The sequence below is a fragment of the Aethalodelphis obliquidens genome, unplaced genomic scaffold (genome assembly GCF_003676395.1).
Source record: "Aethalodelphis obliquidens isolate GAN/ISIS:26980383/991018 unplaced genomic scaffold, ASM367639v1 scaffold125, whole genome shotgun sequence".
Classification (NCBI taxonomy): Eukaryota; Metazoa; Chordata; class Mammalia; order Artiodactyla; family Delphinidae; genus Aethalodelphis; species Aethalodelphis obliquidens.
This window is the reverse complement of record NW_020838069.1, coordinates 510,097-528,391: the sequence shown is the minus strand read 5'-3', so window position 1 is coordinate 528,391 and position 18,295 is coordinate 510,097. Positions and strand designations below refer to the sequence as shown.

At 42.3% G+C, this 18,295-nt stretch overlaps 3 protein-coding genes and 1 pseudogene across 6 annotated transcripts in view; 3 read left to right on the top strand and 1 right to left on the bottom strand.

Moving 5' to 3' along the window:
• The window catches only part of ARIH2 (ariadne RBR E3 ubiquitin protein ligase 2), a 47,762-nt gene extending 33,673 nt beyond the window's left edge, over positions 1 to 14,089 (bottom strand). For 2 of the 4 annotated variants that reach the window (XM_027098720.1, XM_027098719.1), the window contains exons 1-3: positions 13,248 to 13,363; positions 9,911 to 9,969; positions 7,952 to 8,294 (exon numbers count right to left, since the gene is read on the bottom strand). Coding sequence is in view for 3 of the 4 variants with exons in the window: in XM_027098719.1 (XP_026954520.1) it covers positions 7,952 to 8,200 (249 nt within the window). In the remaining variant the exon portion in view is untranslated. Of the gene's footprint in view, positions 1 to 7,951; positions 8,295 to 9,910; positions 9,970 to 13,247 lie in introns of all 4 variants that reach the window. The other 2 variants (XM_027098717.1, XM_027098718.1) reach the window with 2 other exon arrangements.
• On the top strand, positions 11,838 to 13,884 carry LOC113615814 (ARIH2 opposite strand lncRNA). The gene is given in 5 exon segments (XM_027098655.1): positions 11,838 to 13,197; positions 13,199 to 13,363; positions 13,365 to 13,473; positions 13,669 to 13,754; positions 13,756 to 13,884. Coding segments are annotated over 5 exon segments (804 nt in total). The 5' UTR covers positions 11,838 to 12,882.
• A 3,036-nt stretch (positions 14,090 to 17,125) lies between the features above and the next one.
• Positions 17,126 to 17,267, top strand: LOC113615869 (uncharacterized; annotated as a pseudogene).
• On the top strand, positions 17,203 to 17,643 carry LOC113615796 (60S ribosomal protein L10-like). Its single transcript, XM_027098609.1, has one exon. It carries the CDS (start codon positions 17,218 to 17,220, stop codon positions 17,626 to 17,628), a length of 411 nt encoding a protein of 136 aa, XP_026954410.1. The 5' UTR covers positions 17,203 to 17,217; the 3' UTR covers positions 17,629 to 17,643.
• Positions 17,644 to 18,295: the final 652 nt, after the last annotated feature.

Here is an 18,295-nt window from a genome sequence, read left to right as displayed (position 1 = left end):
AAGCCCGTGAGACACAACTACTGAGCCTGTGCTCTAGAGCCTGCATGCCACAACTACTGAGCCCATGTGCCACAACTACTGAAACCTGCGCGCCTAGAGCCTGTGCTCTGCAACGAGAAGCCATTGCAATGAGAAGCCTGCACACCACAATGAAGAGTAGCCCCTGCTCGCCGCAACTAGAGAAAGCCCACGTTCAACAACAAAGACTCAATGACGAAGACCCAATGCAGCCAAAAATAAAAAATAAACAACTTAAAAAAGAAAAAAGAAAGAATGATGTACCACAAAGTGCTATAGAGGCAAGAGTGTATGACTGTGGAGATCAGAGAGGGCTTCATGGGAGAAGGGAGTCAAGGGTAAATCCTCAGTTTCCAGCTTGGTAGATGGTGGTATCACCAATTAAGATAGAGAATCCAGAAAGCCACGTTTGATGGCACTGGAATATTTCTTGTAAAACGTGGCAAGGCTATATACAGACTGGAAAATGATGGTGAGAGTATTGAAGAAACCAGTAAAAGTCTAAAACAACGGAAAAAGGAAATAAGTGGGTAGAGCATGTACTGGCCAGGAAAGAAACTGCTAGTCACAGAGAGCAACAATTTCAGATAGAGACCACTCTTTGTTCATGATTATAAGAACAGCTCTGTTCTCCTGTTAAAATCTCCAAACAAACCTCTCACTCTTCCTGCCTGTACTTTCCTCTATTTATGATTGGTAACTTGTGGTTATCACAGTAAAACCATTTCATGTTTATAAAGGCTCGTGATAGTTTAAAGAAAAGAGAACACAATGTAAGCTTCAAATTCCGACAATTCATGACAGTTTAATTAATCAAGCCACAGGCAGACACATTTCAGGACGAGCAAGATGAGAAGCTTCCTGCTATCTCAGTCTGTACCTTTCTCAAATCTTTCCTACAACTCTTCACTCTTTCGAGCAGAGAACTCTAATCCTTTAAATTTTTCCTGGAGCAGTAGGGGAGTGATATTGGGACAGAGCAAAAGTTAAAGTAAGGAGGTGCTTGGAATTCCCTGGCGGTCCAGTGGTTAAGGATCCACACTTCCACTGCAGGGGGCACGGGTTCGATCCCTGGTTGGGGAACTAAGATTCCCGCATGCCATGTGGCATGGGAAAAAAAAAAAAATGGTAAGGAGGTGCCTTAGTAACAAGGATCCCAAAATCAACTAAGCTCAGCACTTCATTAAGGAGTGCTGTCAATGCAGGCACAAGACCAACCGCTGCAGTTCATCAGAAATGTAGCAACAAAAGACAGGCTACATTCCCCTATAATCTTTTCCTAGTCCCAATTCAAAATTCAATTTGTGTTATTTTTACTTTTATTATCAGTAGGCCCCAGGAGAAGGACGCTAGAGGCTTTGGATGAAGGCAAAAGAGTCCAAGGTACATGATCCAACTACCACACACACACTCAGAAGCATCGGTCAGTAATATGTCACCCAGAACCTTCCACAATGTGGCTCCTACCCTATGACTCAAAATGCATAATCCTGAGAATGTTTTAAGGACCCACAGCAAACATGTGAAAGCAATATTCTCCTTATTCAACTCTTGCCCTGCTTCTACCATGACCATGTTTGAACACTCATGTGCCAGGCACTTTATATGCATCATCTCACTTAATGCTGTGAAGAAGGTATTAATTATCATTATTTTATAGATGAGGAAATTGAAGCTTAGAGATGTTGAGAAACTTGCCCATGGTCATGTTATATTAAATGGCAGAAAAGGAACTGGAACCTAGTTATCTGACCACTAGCCCAGGCTCAACAACACAAAGGCCACATCCATGAAAATACTCACAGCAATATAACCAGTCCCCATAACTGTAACACATAAGTACTCACCTAAATGCCCAATGGGGAAAGCTTGAGAAAATTATGGTTCAAGAACAAGATGGTATGTTATCCCTAAAATAACTAATGAGGATGAAGTATAAACAAGAGGAAATGTTTGAAATTTACACAAAAAAATAGAATATATAAATACATGTACATAATGATTACTAGAATGTACTGTTGCCCAGATCAAGGATTCTTGTCTATTTTGTTCACAGCTATTTTCCCAGTGCCTGTAACATAGTAGGTGCTCAATAAATATTGGTTGAATGAATCAATGAATTGCAGCAGAGTAACATTATCTATGAATAGGGACAAGACCTAAGGATAATAAGCAAGGAAGAAAACTTTTATTTAACATTAATGGAATTATGAATGATATTCTTCAACTGTATTAACATCTCAACAATAATCATTTAAATATAAGTAAGTTCAGGGCTTCCCTGGTGGCGCAGTGGTTGAGAGTCCGCCTGCCTATGCAGGGGACACGGGTTCGTGCCCTGGTCCGGGAAGATCCCACATGCCGCAGAGCGGCTGGGCCCGTGAGCCATGGCCGCTGAGCCTGCGCGTCCGGAGCCTATGCTCCGCAACGGGAGAGGCCACAACAGTGAGAGGCCTGCGTAACGCAAAAAAAAAAAAAATGTATATATAAGTAAGTTCAGGTTTAGGACAACTGTGGAATTAGAATCACCCCTTGATTACAAATGGTTTACACGGTTCCTAAGGTAGTGTGAAAGTACAAGAAAAGACCAGAATGAAAGCTGGCCTTGAATCTGATGAAGAGCTTCTTTTCTGGAAGGCAGTGAGCATGTTGTGTGTGATGCCAGGTACACAGTGAGGACACAAAGTCAACGATAACAATAACCTTTCTAAGCTGGCAAGACAGGGACAACTCTAGCACTAGCTGCACTTAGGCAATTCTCAATGTCACTCTGGACATTTCTCATCTCCCTTTAAAAAATAAATTTATATACCAGTAAAACACAAATCAGACTTCCAGACTAAAGCATGGTGAAGTATGGTCAACACATCCACTAACAACCAACTATTTGAAACACAGGAATTTAATCTAGATTCTGAGATACAGGCATGCAAAGAAACCTGACATCAGATCATAAAAATAGAAATCAGATGGCTGTTCAGCACACAAACATTCAGTGTTACTAGGCCCAGTTTAAAGATACTTTTCCATGAGTAGTAACAAGAAAACAACCATTACTTGGTTAATTAATGAATGTATAAATAAAAGTAAAATGTTTTTAAAATTCAGCTATACCAGAATACAAGAAAGTTGATTTAATAAAGTTAGTCTTTTCCAGATATTATACAAAAACTCAGTGCCACTTGAGAGAAAGGATAAATATAAGGTATTTGTTGTTAAGAATATTAACTGCTTATGTTACAAATGACAAATGCATAGAAACTGGGTTGTTTTGAACAAGGGACTATAAAGACTTCTGCACTTAAAGTCAGAAGTCCTGAAAACTCATGATTCATCCATGAAAGGGAAAAATGATCCACAGAAAAAGAACTCTTGAGAGATTTTCCAGCCATATTTTGCTGAATAGCAAGCACCAGATCTTAAAACAAATTCAAGCAAGAGGGTGGCAGAATAGAGTGTTCTAGGGAACATTTTCCCAGCTCTACTACAGTTAATACAGCAATTCGTAAAGCAAGAACTGTAGTAAAAACACTCATTAATAACCAGTTTATTTCTCTAACCCTATTTGAGGAAAACCAGGCTTGAGAAAATGAGCAGCACAGTTCAGCACTGAAGTTTAAAAAATCAAATTCTTCCCTCCAACAGTAAAGACACCTTAGGCTGCATTCATGATCCTCTACATTTTATTCTTTTTTACCTATACATCTTAGTCTCCCACTCCAGCCCAGAAGGTAACTTCCCCATCCCCATGCTTAATCGACCCGTGGACTTTGGTTACTTGCACTGCTGCTGCACCCTATCTTGAAGTTTATCCTATCAGCAGAAAGCTCAGATAGCTCACGGTAGCTCCATGGACTAGATCTAGCCCAAAATGTACCATTTCTTCTCCTTTCTGAAGCATGAGCAGGGCTCTGAGCAGCAACACTCTGCCTCTCCCGCCCACAGCCCTGACATGCTGCTGAGAGAAGGCGCACACAACGTGGGAGACGCTTCCAGCCCATCACCAATGAAAGCCAGCCTGGGCTCTCTCTGGGGCTCAACCATGCCTAATCTCCTTCTTAGGCAGCCTGACAGCAAATGCCTCATGAAATTCAGGGAACAGTACCAACAGGATTCACTGAATGACAAAATTATTCTAAGTTAACTATAGCACATTTTGCAATAAAAATGCCTGTTATTACTAGAAAAGGCCTCCCCTCATCTATAGCAGCAATAATAATCTTTGTGTAAGTTTCATATAAAAATACAGTATGTAGGGTTTCCCTGGTGGCACAGTGGTTAAGAAACCACCTGCCAATGCAGGGGATATGGGTTTGAGCTCTGGTCCAGGAAGATCCCACATGCCGTGGAGCAACTAAGCCCATGCGCCACAACTACTGAGCCTGCAAGCCACAACTACTGAGCCCACACGCCACAACTACTGAAGCCCACACACCTAGAGCCCGTGCTCTGCAACAATAGAAGCCACCACAATGAGAATCCCGCGCACCGCACCGAAGAGTAGCCCCCACTCACCGCAACTACAGAAAGCCTGTGCACAGCAACAAAGACTCAACACAGCCAAAAATAAATAAAATTTTTAAAAAACTTTTTTTAAAAGGTAACTTTGTTTTCTTTAAAGACTGAAATATCACTAAAATATTCGTCAGAGCTCTTCCCCCTCTTACAACACAATCCACCTCACTTGGCAATTATTTCATCTTTCACGACTATTCCATTTGTATAGGATGTTAGCTCATTCCCTAAACAATGCTTCTGTTTTGCCATTATTTGAACATCAGCAGTCCCCACCGCCACCACCCCATAACAGATAAGCATTTTCTCTGTTGTCTATCCTCAGTCCGGGATCTGATTTTCTGGGCACTTTCCTTTCTCAATTAATGATCTTACTCAAGGACTGGTCCCAGAATACATACAGGAAGACTCTCTGACACCAAGGGCCCTCACTAAACCAAAAGCCCAGTGTCCCAGGCAACTGGCAATTTTCTACTTAAGAGACTTCAAATCCCAAAAGGTAACAGAAGGCTTAATTTTGTTAGGCTACGGCTAACCGACAGGCAACTGCCAGAACACAAAAAAATGAGTAACACAGATCAGTGGAAAATTGATGCCACTCCTCAAACTTAGCTTTTGTTCATGGACAGCTGCTCATAAGGCTCTAATTTTAAACCACGTACATATCACACTTCCTACTAGCTGAATAACACCTAAATCATATGAAAGAATTAAATATCTCAATAAGTCACAGAGTTGTGCAAACAGCACCATGACCAATGAGGGAAATCAGTACTGACCTGGGTGATGACTACTGAGCTCCATTCTCAGAGACACATGCAACAGGGGAGTGAGAGTAGCCAAAGCACCTGTGAACACCATTCTGTAAACTCAGCACTTAAATTATTTCCTCGTCTCAAAAAAATTTTAAACACAAAAATAAAACCAATGCTAGTTTTTAGCCAGCCTGAGAGAGGAAGATTATGTGTGATTCCTTCTCCCTTACTCTTAACCAAGCCATTTCTGCCTGTTGTCTTTGGTCAAATTCCTGAACCACTTAAAACACCACTGAGCCCCTTTATGTGCAGCCAAGCCACCAAACGAGCCAGGACGTTTGCCATCCAGCCCCAGAAAGGAAATGGTGTTAACATGCTCCTCAGTGAGGGAGGGAAAAAAATCCATCTTCTACTTCTACCATCATCTAAAATTTCATGGATTATTTTCCTCTTTGCTTCATTTTCTCTTTAACCCTTTCCTGGGGTTTCAACTTTCTTCCATCTCTCTTTGTTCATTCATCTCTGTTCCAAGTTCTTTTTGTTCTACTCTTCATGATCTTGAGGGACAGAATAATGCCCTTTTACGACAGTAGAGAATATATAGCAGGGACTAGGAAATCTAGCTCACACCAATAGCATCAGCTACATCATCAAAAATTGACAAAATCCACAAGTATCTCAAAATTATTCAATACCTATTATGGATGAAACACTATGATAGCGATGATGGGAGAGAGAAGGTAAAATGTAGTTTCTGCCCTCCAGGAAGTAACAATCTAGTTGGAGAGAACATGCAAAAACATGTGAAAAGGTAAAACAACATGAAGCAGTCAGAAGACTACACTATACGATGTAATAAACATGGGCTGTAACATTTGGACACTGGGACCAAAAGAAACAACCACTGTGTTCTAAAGGGTCTTGAGGAGGCTCACTCAGGGAAATCACAAGGTAGACTCTGAAGGAGCCCTGAGGGTACTAAAAGGTGAGGAGATGAAGGAAAGGCTTTCCAGGGGGCCGACAATATGACAGCCTAATAAAAAGGAAGGACGCAAAATGGTAAATTTTATGGATTTTACTACAATTAAAAAAAAAAAAAAAAAAGGAGGAAAGGGCCTGTGCCCCTCAGCTGTGCCCCACTCTAGCAGGTCAGGAAGTCAGCGCAAGGGGCTGGACAAACTGAGAATTCCTATGCATAGATGGGAACATCCTGATGAACTTAGTCAATTGATACCGTCCAGAACCACACACCTGACAATTTTTTTTGTAATTTTGAATACCAAGACTATGTATAATATGGTTAAAGTAAAAGAAACTAGTTGACCAGATAGGGAGAGGTGTGAATAACGAGGAAGGAAAGGATCTGATGCCTCTTTTCTACCAGGGAAATGCCCTTGGAAAGCAGAGGTCCCAGCAGCTTTGTTATCGTTATGGTGGAGAAATCCCAAACCCAGAGGTTCCAACGGGTCTCCATTCTTCAGAGTTTTATGCTGAGCACAAGAGAGGAAATGTGCACACTTCTAGGAGTGAGTCACACAAAAAGCTTTAGCTTTCAGCTAGTTGCTAATAAAGCCCTGAGTGTCCAAATCCAAGGTATTAGTTAGCCTTTGCCGATCACCTGGAAAAAAAAATTGCCTGAACTAGTAGATAAAGCAACTTTTATAGTAATGACCCATGGCACACCTTAGTTATTTCCATTTAAATACCAACATGAAAATTATTTGGTTGAATTCATTCCAATGTGCTCTTGATCTTCAATTTTAGCAAACAACAAAATCCATGTAACAGTTCCTGAAAGGAAGGTCAGGGAAAATAGTAAAGTAGGAGAAATTTCCCCACTTTCACATAATGGCCAATGTTAGAGGAGAAAGAAACATGCTGGGAAATTGTCTAAATGACTATAATAATATTCACATTCACAGTACATGGTGTTCTATGTGGCTATGCTATGTACCAGTGTAATATTACATAGTACAAAAGGTACATAGTGAGGACAGTAACTGGCCTGAGGTGCAAGATATTGAAAAGTATGCTAGTTTAAGTGTTAAAAATAAGGTGCTTGCTAGAATAACCAATTTTGTTAATTACTTAAAATTTCAATTTAACACCCCCCAAAATCAATGAAATACAAGCTATGAGAACTTGCTTTATTCTTAATTATTGCTAAAATCTCTTTCAACATCAGACATTAGTCATCAGTATACGAAACAAATGAGCTCATTAGCCCAGAAGCACTGATTATTCACAGCAAACCAGGATATCTAGGTACCTCTCTTAAGACATTTATCAGTCACCCACACACTGGTGTGTTGAAGATGGTGATTCTGATGCTTATCCTATCTTACCTCATAAAGTTTCATAAGACTTTCTGAAACAAGTGTTAATCTATGCAGTTCTGCTTTCTATGTACTTCTGGTCTATTTTTCCTGAATCCACCCCACCCTTCCTTTCTAATTCCTAGTAGTCTGGGAAGCTGAGGACCTTCGATGTGCACATATTAGCAAACAAAGTAAATGCATCAAATGCGTCCAGATGATGCAACATACAGTTATATTTGGTTTCAAGCTACAGGCCATTTGATCAGTCTGAAGGAGACATTAGCAACAGCTCATATTTAGATTTAATTGCAGGAATTATACTTGGGAATTGACAACGCTGCTCACCTTTAAGACAGAGGCTAAGCTGGTCATGTGCTCATTGAGAGCACCCTCGGACTCCTTGTAGGTCAAGCAGGTGAACTGGTACTCCTCAGGATCAAAGGCATCGGCCCCCTGCTGCTCCACATCGCTGGCTACGCCCACATAATAGTCCTCTATGTCCCCAGGGTCCTCATCCTCTTCCTCTTCCTCACAATTCGGGTCATAGTCCTCTTCATTGCTGTCAGACCCCTGGCTATTCATGTCCACAGACATCTTAACATCCAGATGAGTTGCAGATCAGGAAAGCAGTTTTTTCCCCTCCCCACAAACTTTACCACTTTCTCAAATGCATTAGTGTTTTTGTCTTCTAAAGGAAGAAAAGAAAAAAATAAGTGTTACTTACTTTCACTATGAGAAGCTGTAACAGAAACCATTCAAGAATCAAAATGGCATAGCCCCGGTCCTATCCCCTCTGTGGCCTATTCCAACTCTCCCCTCATACAAGAAACTTCACCACCATCTCTATGCCCAGGCCTTTCAAAGGGAAACCCTTTCCTGGAGGGGCAGAAGCAGTTAACAATGGTAACTTCACATGAAGGGTCTGGCATGAAAGAGTAAGGCTATCTGCTCTATGTCAAGGAGTTAAAGTCCCATAGATTTGTCCTTCCTGCCACGGTCCTTAAGAGAGGAGTACATTCCCACAGCTGGCTGCCCACAGAAGAAGCATCCTAAAAGCTAAACAACCAAAGTTTAAAATCTCTTAGCTAATTATGCTCCACTGAGTGGTGACACAGTACATAAATAGGGACACAGTTCTTTCCCTAATATCTAGGGAAAGAATACCATTGTTTTACAGACATCACTCTCAGATAAATGGAAAAAAAGGTGCATAGTAAAGAAAAAATAAAAACCACATAGCTCTTCAACATCCTCCTCTAGTCTGCAAAGTTAACTGATTTTTCCATTTTAAAGGGTTCTACTAATCTTTTAAAAGAGGTACTTAAGAAGCAAAGAAACTGACCCAATAGTGAAGGAAAACTATAGATATTCTGCCTTAGCAGGATCAAGGCTAGAATCTACTTAGGGTAAAGAAACAAGAGATCAAATGTAACCAGCTACTGAAAAATCCTCACAGATCAAAATGTTACTCAATTACATATAAATGAAAAGAGAATACTAGTTGAGAAAGCAAAACAGTCACAAGTCTTAACTTCTTCTCAGAGAGGACTTTGGCAAATACCCATTAACTTCTTGGCACAAGAACTATTTCAAGTGATCATTTCCAAGGAACAGTATCAAATAGTGATTTAAATCTAAAAATAATAGGACCTTAAAATGCAAGAGCATTTGGATTGAATAGTATGTAAATAATTTACATAACCAAATCTGGATCAAATACTAAAGTAAATTTAAAACCTATTTGAAGTACATAATCTCTCCAAAAAAAAAAAAAAAATTAAAACAAAGATTAAAAATCAATGTGTGCTGAATATGTAACCAGTCTAAGGGATTATAGAGCCACATTTTAATGATATTATAAAAATATCAGGGCTTCCCTGGTGGCGCAGTGGTTGAGAGTCCGCTTGCCAATGCAGGGGACACGAGTTCGTGCCCCAGTCCAGGAAGATCCCACGTGCCGCGGAGCGGCTGGGCCCGTGAGCCATGGCCGCTGAGCTTGCGCGTCCAGAGCCTGTGCTCCGCAACAGGAGAGGCCACAACAGTGAGAGGCCTGGGTACCGCAAAAAAAAAAAAAAAAAAAAAAAAAAAAAAAAAAAAATCAGTGAATCTACCTCTGATGTGTTACCTATAAATGCTCAAATTAAAAAATAAGTCACATTAATGAGAGGGCAGTAATGTAATACTTGCAGTTTAACTTTTAACAAAATTGTTTTGTATGCTAGAACCACCTCATCACAACTGAACTTAACTATGGTATTTTTCCTTTAGGAGAAAAAATTAATCTTTAAATTAAATTAAAAATACCTGTAATTCCTGAAGATCTTTCAGGAAGATGTCATCCAAATAGTCTATATAATTTCCATCTAAAATGAAAAGAGATAGTTCTATTTATATATTTTAAAATTGGTACCCTGAGTTTGCAAATTTATTTTTTAAAAAGTAAAAACATTTAAAAGGACAAGCAGCAAGGGACCAGAAATTGTTTTCTTATAAGTCCCACAGAAATCTATATGTCATAATTATATACTGACAAGAGTTACATGGCCTTCTAAAAAAAGAAAGTATTGAAAGTAAACAGTGGGACTTCCCTGGTGGCACAGTGGTTAAGAATCCACCTGCCAATGAAGGGGACACAGGTTCAATCCCTGGTCCAGGAAGATCCCACACGCCAAGGAACAACTAAGCCCGAGCACCATAACTACTGAGTCTGCACCCTAGAGCCCACATGCCACAGCTACTGAGCCCGCGTGCCACAACTGCTGAGGCTCACGTGCCTAGAGCCCGTGCTCCGCAACAAGAGAAGCCACTGCAATGAGAAGCCCATGTACCGCAACGAAGAGTAGCCCCTGCTCACGGCAACTAGAGAAAAGCTTGCGTACAGCAATGAAGACCCAACACAGCCATAAATAAATAAATAAATAAACAGACTTAAATAAATAAACAGCTAACAATAATTTAACCTGGGGTACTGGTGAGAGAAATGGATACCCAGTTCCCTCCCTCAGTTTGAAAGCCCACCACACCTCACTTTTTTTTTTAAATTTTTATTGGAGTACAGTTGATTTACAATGTTGGGCACCACCTCACTCTTATTGTTAAGATTTCCTAAATTAACTACCACAATTTCAATTTTAAATGTTACATAGAGGTTGACAAACCAAATCATAATTGACTTAAACTGGACTTTTGCCATGAAGTCATCTCCACTAACACTTACAGAATACTGCCAATATTTCAGATCTCACTTTATTCATGAAAAAAATATTTTCAAATAAAAAAGTCCCCAAAAGAAAAGAAAACAAAAAACAAAACAAAACAAAAAAGGAGAGAGATAGAGAGAAAACAGAGGGAATTCCCTGGTGGTCCAGTGGTTTGGGCTCAAAAAAAGACAAAAAAAATGTCTCCAGTAGAATGCCCACTAGGCAATATTAACACCCATTTTCCACCTCTCTTCTGACATGCTCAAGGGCTACCTGACTTTCTCAGAAATGCAGATCCCACTATCCAAGACTAAATAAGTACTATTTACTTACTTAATTAGAAATTTTATGTCCATTTCTTTATCCTTTTGAGTTTCTTGGAAAACCAGAGCTTATAACTTTCAAAGAAATACTTCAAACACAAACAGGCAAATTTAAACTAAATGAAAATCAAAGTCCAAACAATGATTATGGAGGATGATTTCCAAAATAGGTGACGAATAACTGATTTTTTTATTGTTTTCTTTTATCTGCATTTTTATGTACGATACTGCTTATTAGGCAAATCTGCATAAAGAGCATTATAAAAATTGCTCCCATCTACAAAATATCACTACCAATAATAGCTTTCATTTAATGAGAGCCAATTTCAGGTCAGACTCATTCTCATTAAATGTTTATAATCCTACAAAGTGGCTATCATCCCCTTCTTACAAATGAGGAAACTAGAGTTCAAAAAGATTAAGCAACTTGCCCAGGACCACACTGCTGCCAACCAGTAGAGTCCAGCATAATACTTTCACCAGATCCAGGGCCTATGAGGACTCATAACGCCCCATCACCCTCCCAGAGAGCCTAATACTATCCACAAAGCTACCTCCAGAATCACAACAAAAAAAGCACCGTTTTGGGCTTCCCTGGTGGCGCAGTGGTTGAGAGTCCGCCTGCCGATGCAGGGGACACGGGTTCGTGCCCCAGTCCGGGAAGATCCCACATGCCACAGAGCGGCTGGGCCCGTGAGCCATGGCCGCTGAGCCTGCGCGTCCGGAGCTGTGCCCGCGTACCGCAAAAAAAAAAAAAAAAGCACCGTTTTCACTTTCTCTAGATTTTTTCTCCAGGATTTGGGCTTACAGGTTGCCCATGGCCTTCTCACCAACTAAATATTCAAGAAACAGGGGAAAACTTCAGGCTGCCTTCCAAAAAGGAGAATGTCATTTCATACTTACTGGGTGTTCTAGGTCCAAATTTAAATAAAACCTTAATTTTTAATCTTTTCCAAGTTAAATACCCCTATTCTATTTGAAAGAGTGCTAACATTGTTTAAAGTGGCCAATATGTTATTACTTTATTAACAGAACTGATGATAACGCTTTGATTTCCTTTGGATATTAAATATTATCCTCACATCCCAAACAGAAAAGGAGTAACCGCAATTACTCCTCCCCCTTCCCCCAGTCAAAGTCACGTGTTCAGAAGACCTGCCACCCACCCTGGGCTAAAGAATTCAAACGGAAGACTTCTCAATTTAAAGATGACAAGAACAAAACACAGACTTTTTGGTGGGTCTGACAACGTTTACTCCAGACGAAATATTTAGCACTGTAGGGTCAGTTACTAAGTCTACAAGTCCGAAGAAAATTACTTGATACAAAAATATGAACCCTGTCTAATACGGTAGCCACTAACCACATGTGGTTATTTAAATTTAACTTAACTTAAAAATTAAATTTAACATTTGCTTTTTCAGTTGAAAGAGCCGTAAGTCAAACGCTCAATGTCCACGTGTGGACAGTGGCTACCCTACTTAACAGCAAAGATACAGAATATGACCATTGTGGCAGAAAGTTCTATGGGACAGGGTAACAATCAGTACTGAGGTGAAGTCATCCCAGAACACGGTCGCCTCTGCCGCCGCTAGCACAGCAGCGTCGGGCGAGACGTCAACGCAGCTCCTGGGCCGCCTGTCCCGTCCGAGGCGCCGGCATATCCGCGAGGACACGGAGCCCACGCGCTGCGGGACCCTTCACCAACGGGCATTAACTAACCGCGCGGGCGGCACTGCTAGAGCTCCCAACGATGACTCGAGTGGGGAGCCCCGAAGGCAGCGCGTCTGCCGGCGCGCCCAGCCGGGAGGGCCCAGATGCGCCGGCGCCAGTCGGTCAGAGGCGCTGGCCTCCAACCTCACTGCGAGCTGAGCAGGCGGCGAGAGTAGGAATAACGGAGAGACGCCAGGCGCCGGTTCGCCCTGGCCTCAGCCTTCAGCCGCCCCTCGGCGGGTGGCGGAGTGCGCTGAAACAGTTTAAGAGCTGCCAAGGGCGCCGGGACCTCGCGGGCAGCGACGAAGGCGGAGCCCTGGCCGAGCTAGGGAGGCGCGCTGAGAGCCCACCCCCTCCCCCGGCCCGCCGGGGTAAACAAGGCCTAGACTCGCACCGCGCACTTACCGGGAGCCGTGGCCCCGCGGCCGCTGAGCCCGGGCGGGCCAGACCGGGTCGGGCCGGGCCAGAAGAACCGGGTCCAGGCGCGGCGGCGGCGGAGGCGGCGGGCCAACCCCGGTGAAGGCCCGCGCTGCTTCCTCCGGCGAAGCCGTCTCAGCAGCTCCGGAAGTGCTCAGAGCAGTTCCGTCACTTCCGGCCCGGGGTCGACCCGCGGTCGCCGGGGTCGCGGCAGGCGCTGGGCAGTAACGCCTCTCTGCGGACACTTCGCTACAGCCCAGCGCTGCGACCCAGAGTGGGCCCAGAGCACAGCCGGTGCCGACGGCTGCGAGAGGCAGCAGAAGAGAGGATTCGGCTTATTGGAGAGTGGTCACGGCATCTCTTCCGGCTTTTGCTTACCAGCGCCGCCCGCCGGGATACTTTAAACCAGGGTTCTTTGTCGGACTCCCCACTTCTCTGTTTGTAATCGGTGTCCGGCACCGAAAAGACATCCAGACGTCCGTGGAGTGGATAAAAGACTGTTGTTTCCCGGCCGCTATCTAGTCGAAGAAAAGCTAGGTCTTTGGGTCAGCGCGCAGGGCCGGGAATTTCTGCGTACGTTCTGAGGCCGTCGCCTGTTGGCCGCCGATTCACAGGACCACGCTAGGCTTCCGCTTCCCTCTCCGCGGCCTAGTTCGCTGCCTAATTCTTTGGCGTCCCATTCACCCAAGATTAAATCTTAACTGCCTTGTTGCACAGTTTCTTCAAACAGTATAGGAAGTGCCATTATGACTTTAAGTACCTTTTAGGGCTTTTGTCAAGTATTATGGATAGACAGAGCCGTGAAGTCCCACTCAAGTTGTTGCTGCACAACGTGGAAACGCCTGTGTGAAGCCAGTGATGTTAGGGAGCCTCCTCGCTGTGCAAGTCCGTGGATAACCCACACCATTTCCACCCATACATGAGTCATGTATACACTGATATTCAAGATATTCAAGATATCGATGTGTAATGGACTCTCCTTTTTTTAGTTCTTGCTTCTTGCACGTATTCGTGTATTTCTTATACATGATTTTCAGCTTCCTGTTTAATTCAGAGCCTGTACCCAAGTCAGGTGCATTCAAATACTAGAAAGCCCCACATTAATTTGGAGTGAAAATTAATAGTAATGAGTAACATATTGTAGGGTTGTGAATTTTATGCATTAACAATGTAAAAGTCTATCTATAATCCAGTGTACTTATTTGTTATGACAAAACATATAATCCCTTTACATCATGACACTAGCGAAGGACCCAAAATATATTTTCTGCTAATGAAATCTCTTTAATTAGAAGCCTTCACTTTGGGTCACTGGTAATAAATCCTCTCCAGTGAATAAAAGGGAACAATCAGTTTTTCTGTATAATTATTGCATTTGCAAAATAGAGAATGAGGTCATTCACATATCAAGTACACAGTATATGTACAATATATTGGAATCCAGTGTACAATCCGTATTTATTCTCCTGTCTTGCCGCCTCTCTTATAGCTGAGTTTCTTAAGGGCACAGATCCAACCTTGTTTTCAATATTACTCTATTAAATAGACGTTTATTGGGCTGATGCTAATACCATTATTTTTAACTAGTGACAATTTCTCCCCAGGAAATAAAGATTTAAAAATTAGGCCAAGGGCTTCGCTGGTGGCGCAGTGGTTGAGAGTCCGCCTGCCGATGCAGGGGACGCGGGTTCGTGCCCTGGTCCGGGAAGAACCCACATGCGGCGAAGCGGCTGCGCCCGTGAGCCACGGCCACTGAGCCTGCGCGTCCGCAGCCTGTGCTCCGCAACGGGAGAGACCACAACAGTGAGAGGCCCGCATACTGAAGAAAAACAAAAATTAGACCAAAACATTTAAAGATACAGATAAAATTTTGTGCACATATATGTGCTTTAGAATGATGATTCTATAGGAAAAAGTTTGCAGCATCCCATATGTTCAAAAGTAAAGGTTTGTTATATTATGGTAAAATATACAATAAAGAAAACCATTAACAATTAGGCTGTACTGAGGCATCTATTAACAGGGAAAGGTATCTGTGATATGAATAGGATATGAAATGATGTGGGTAGTATTCTTTTTTCAAAATAAATTTGCACATAAGATATATAAATATAAAATATAATGTTTCTCTTGCTTTCTGTGGCACAGGAATCTGGACAGGCTACAGTGGGAATGATTTGTTTTAGCCCCTTGATGTCTGGGGCCTCAGCTAGAAGACTAAAATTTCTTAGCCAATATCATACAATTTTTCTTTTGTATAAACCTTAGATTCAGAATGACGGGTTTTCACTTTTGAAAATTCACTGGAGAGCATTGAATTTCTAAGAATAACTTAAGGGTAGTACTGATATCCTCAATATTGAGTCTTTGCATCTAAGGAATATAGTATTTCTTTACAGTTATTTTGTTTTTCTTTTATGTATTTGAATTGTTATAGTTTTAATCACATGGATCTTTGGTTTAGTCTTGCATACATTGTGGGTTTTGCTATTATTCTGAATAAGATTCTTTCTTCATGTTTTCTAATTGGTTATTGTTAACGTATCAAAATGTTATTGCTTTCCAACGTTGTTCTTGTGTCTCTCTCCTTACTTAGCTTGCTTATTAGTTTTAGTGGATTTTCAACTGATTCTCTTCAATTTTCAAAGTGAGCATTTGGATCATTTGAAAATAGGGATATTTTGGACTCTTAATTTTTTTTTTTTTTTTGCGGTACGCGGGCCTCTCACTGTTGCGGCCTCTCCCATTGCGGAGCACAGGCTCCGGATGCGCAGGCTCAGCGGCCGTGGCTCACGGGCCTAGCCGCTCCGCGGCATGTGGGATCTTCCCGGACCGGGGCACGAACCCGTGTCCCCTGCATCGGCAGGCAGACTCTCAACCACTGCGCCACCAGGGAAGCCCTTAATTTTTAATTCTTAAATTTATTTTCTTCCTTTTCTTTTCTCCCTCTTTTTTCACCTCCCTCTTTAATCCCCTCCCTCTTCTCCTTTCTTTCTTCCTTGCTTTCCTACTTCCTTCTCTCCCTCCCTTCCTATTGGTATTTTTGCATCAGCTACCATGTCCAGTAAAACGTTAAGCAGTAATCATGATTAAAAAACATCTTTACCTTTGTTCCTGTCATGAATAGGAAAGTTTCTGATAATTCACCAATAAATAATTTTGCTAAGAAAAATATGGTAGTTATGGGCTTCCCTGGTGACGCAGTGGTTGGGAGTCCGCCTGCCGATGCAGGGGACGCGGGTTCGTGCCCCGGTCCGGGAGTATCCCACGTGCCGCGGAGCGGCTGGGCCCATGAGCCATGGCCGCTGAGCCTGCGCGTCTGGAGCCTGTGCTCCGCAAATGGGAGAGGCCACAACAGTGAGAGGCCCGCGTACCAAAAAATATATATATATTTATATATATATATAGAGTAGTTACTAGTTTGCTTTAAAAAAAAAAAGGTAGTTACTTTTTGTCTATTACAATGGTGTTTACTTCAAATCTTTTTTTTTTTTAGGTGAAGGAAAATGAAGAGAATTTACTGCCTTTAAAATAAATGATAATTTTTTTTCAGGTAAAAGGAAAATGATAACAGAGTGAAATCTGGAACTTTACAAATTAAGGAAGAGAAATTGGAATGATAAATATCTGCGTTAGTTTCCTAGGATGGCCATAACAAATTACTATAAACCTAGTAGCTTGAAACAACAGAACTTTATTCCCTCATATACTCAGCTTCTGGTTGCTATAAGCCTAAGAATTTGTCCATTTCTTCTAGGTTGTCCATTTTATTGGCATATAATTTATTGGCAAACAGGATTAATCTCCAAAATACATAAACAGCTCATGCAGCTCAATATTAAAAAAACAAACAACCCCATCCAAAAATGGGCAGAAGACCTAAATAGACATTTCTCCAAAGAAGACATACAGGGGCCTGGTGCACAATGGCTGCAAACAGCAGCCTCCTCGGTAGTGTATGCAGCCTGTTGCCTGTGTGGGTTGCCCTAAGGGACCTTGGAGACAGCCCTTTCCAGTGGACATTAATGACTGGCATGCTGTTCCCCAATGTAGGCTCCAGACAGGTATGCGTGGTGCCTTTGGAAAGCCCCAGGGCACAGTGGCCAGGGTCCACATTGGCCAGGTCATAATGTCCATCCGCACCAAGCTGCAGAACAAGGAGCATGTGATTGAGGCCCTCCGCAGGGCCAAGTCCAAGTTCCCTGGCCACCAGAAGATCCACATCTCCAAGAAGCGGGGATTTACTAAGTTTAATGCAGATGAATTTGAAAACATGGTGGCAGAAAAGCAGCTCATTCCAGATGGCTGTGGGGTCAAGTACATCCCTAATCGTGGCCCCCTGGACAAATGGCGGGCCCTGCACTCGTGATAGGCTTAGCACGCCCCCTCCCTACCCATGCCCACCAATAAACTCTACTTTCTTTTCCCTGAAAAAAAAAAAAAAAAAGACATACAGATGGCCAAGAAGCACATGAAAAGCTGCTCAATGTCACTAATTATTAGAGAAATGCAAATCAAAACTACAGTGAGGTATCATCTCACACCAGTTAGAATGGGCATCATCAGAAAATCTACAAACATGCTGGAGAGGGTTTGGAGAAAAGGGAACCCTCTTGCACTGTTGATGGGAATGTAAACTGATACAGCCACTATGGAGAGCAGTATGGAGGTTCCTTAAAAAACTAAAAATAGAATTACCATATGACCCAACATCCCACTACTGGGCATCTACCCAGAGAAAACCATAATTCAAAAAGATATATGCACCCCAATGTTCATTGCAGCACAATTTAAAATAGCCAGGTCATGGAAGCAACCTAAATGCCCATTGACAGATAAATCGATAAAGAAGATGTGGTACATACATACAATGGAATATTAGCCATAAAAAGAAACAAAATTGGGGCTTCCCTGGTGGCACAGTGGTTGAGAGTTCGCCTGCTGATGCAGTGGACACGGGTTCGTTCCCCAGTCTGGGAGGATCCCACGTGCCGCGGAGCGGCTGGGCCTGTGAGCCATGGCCGCTGAGCCTGCAC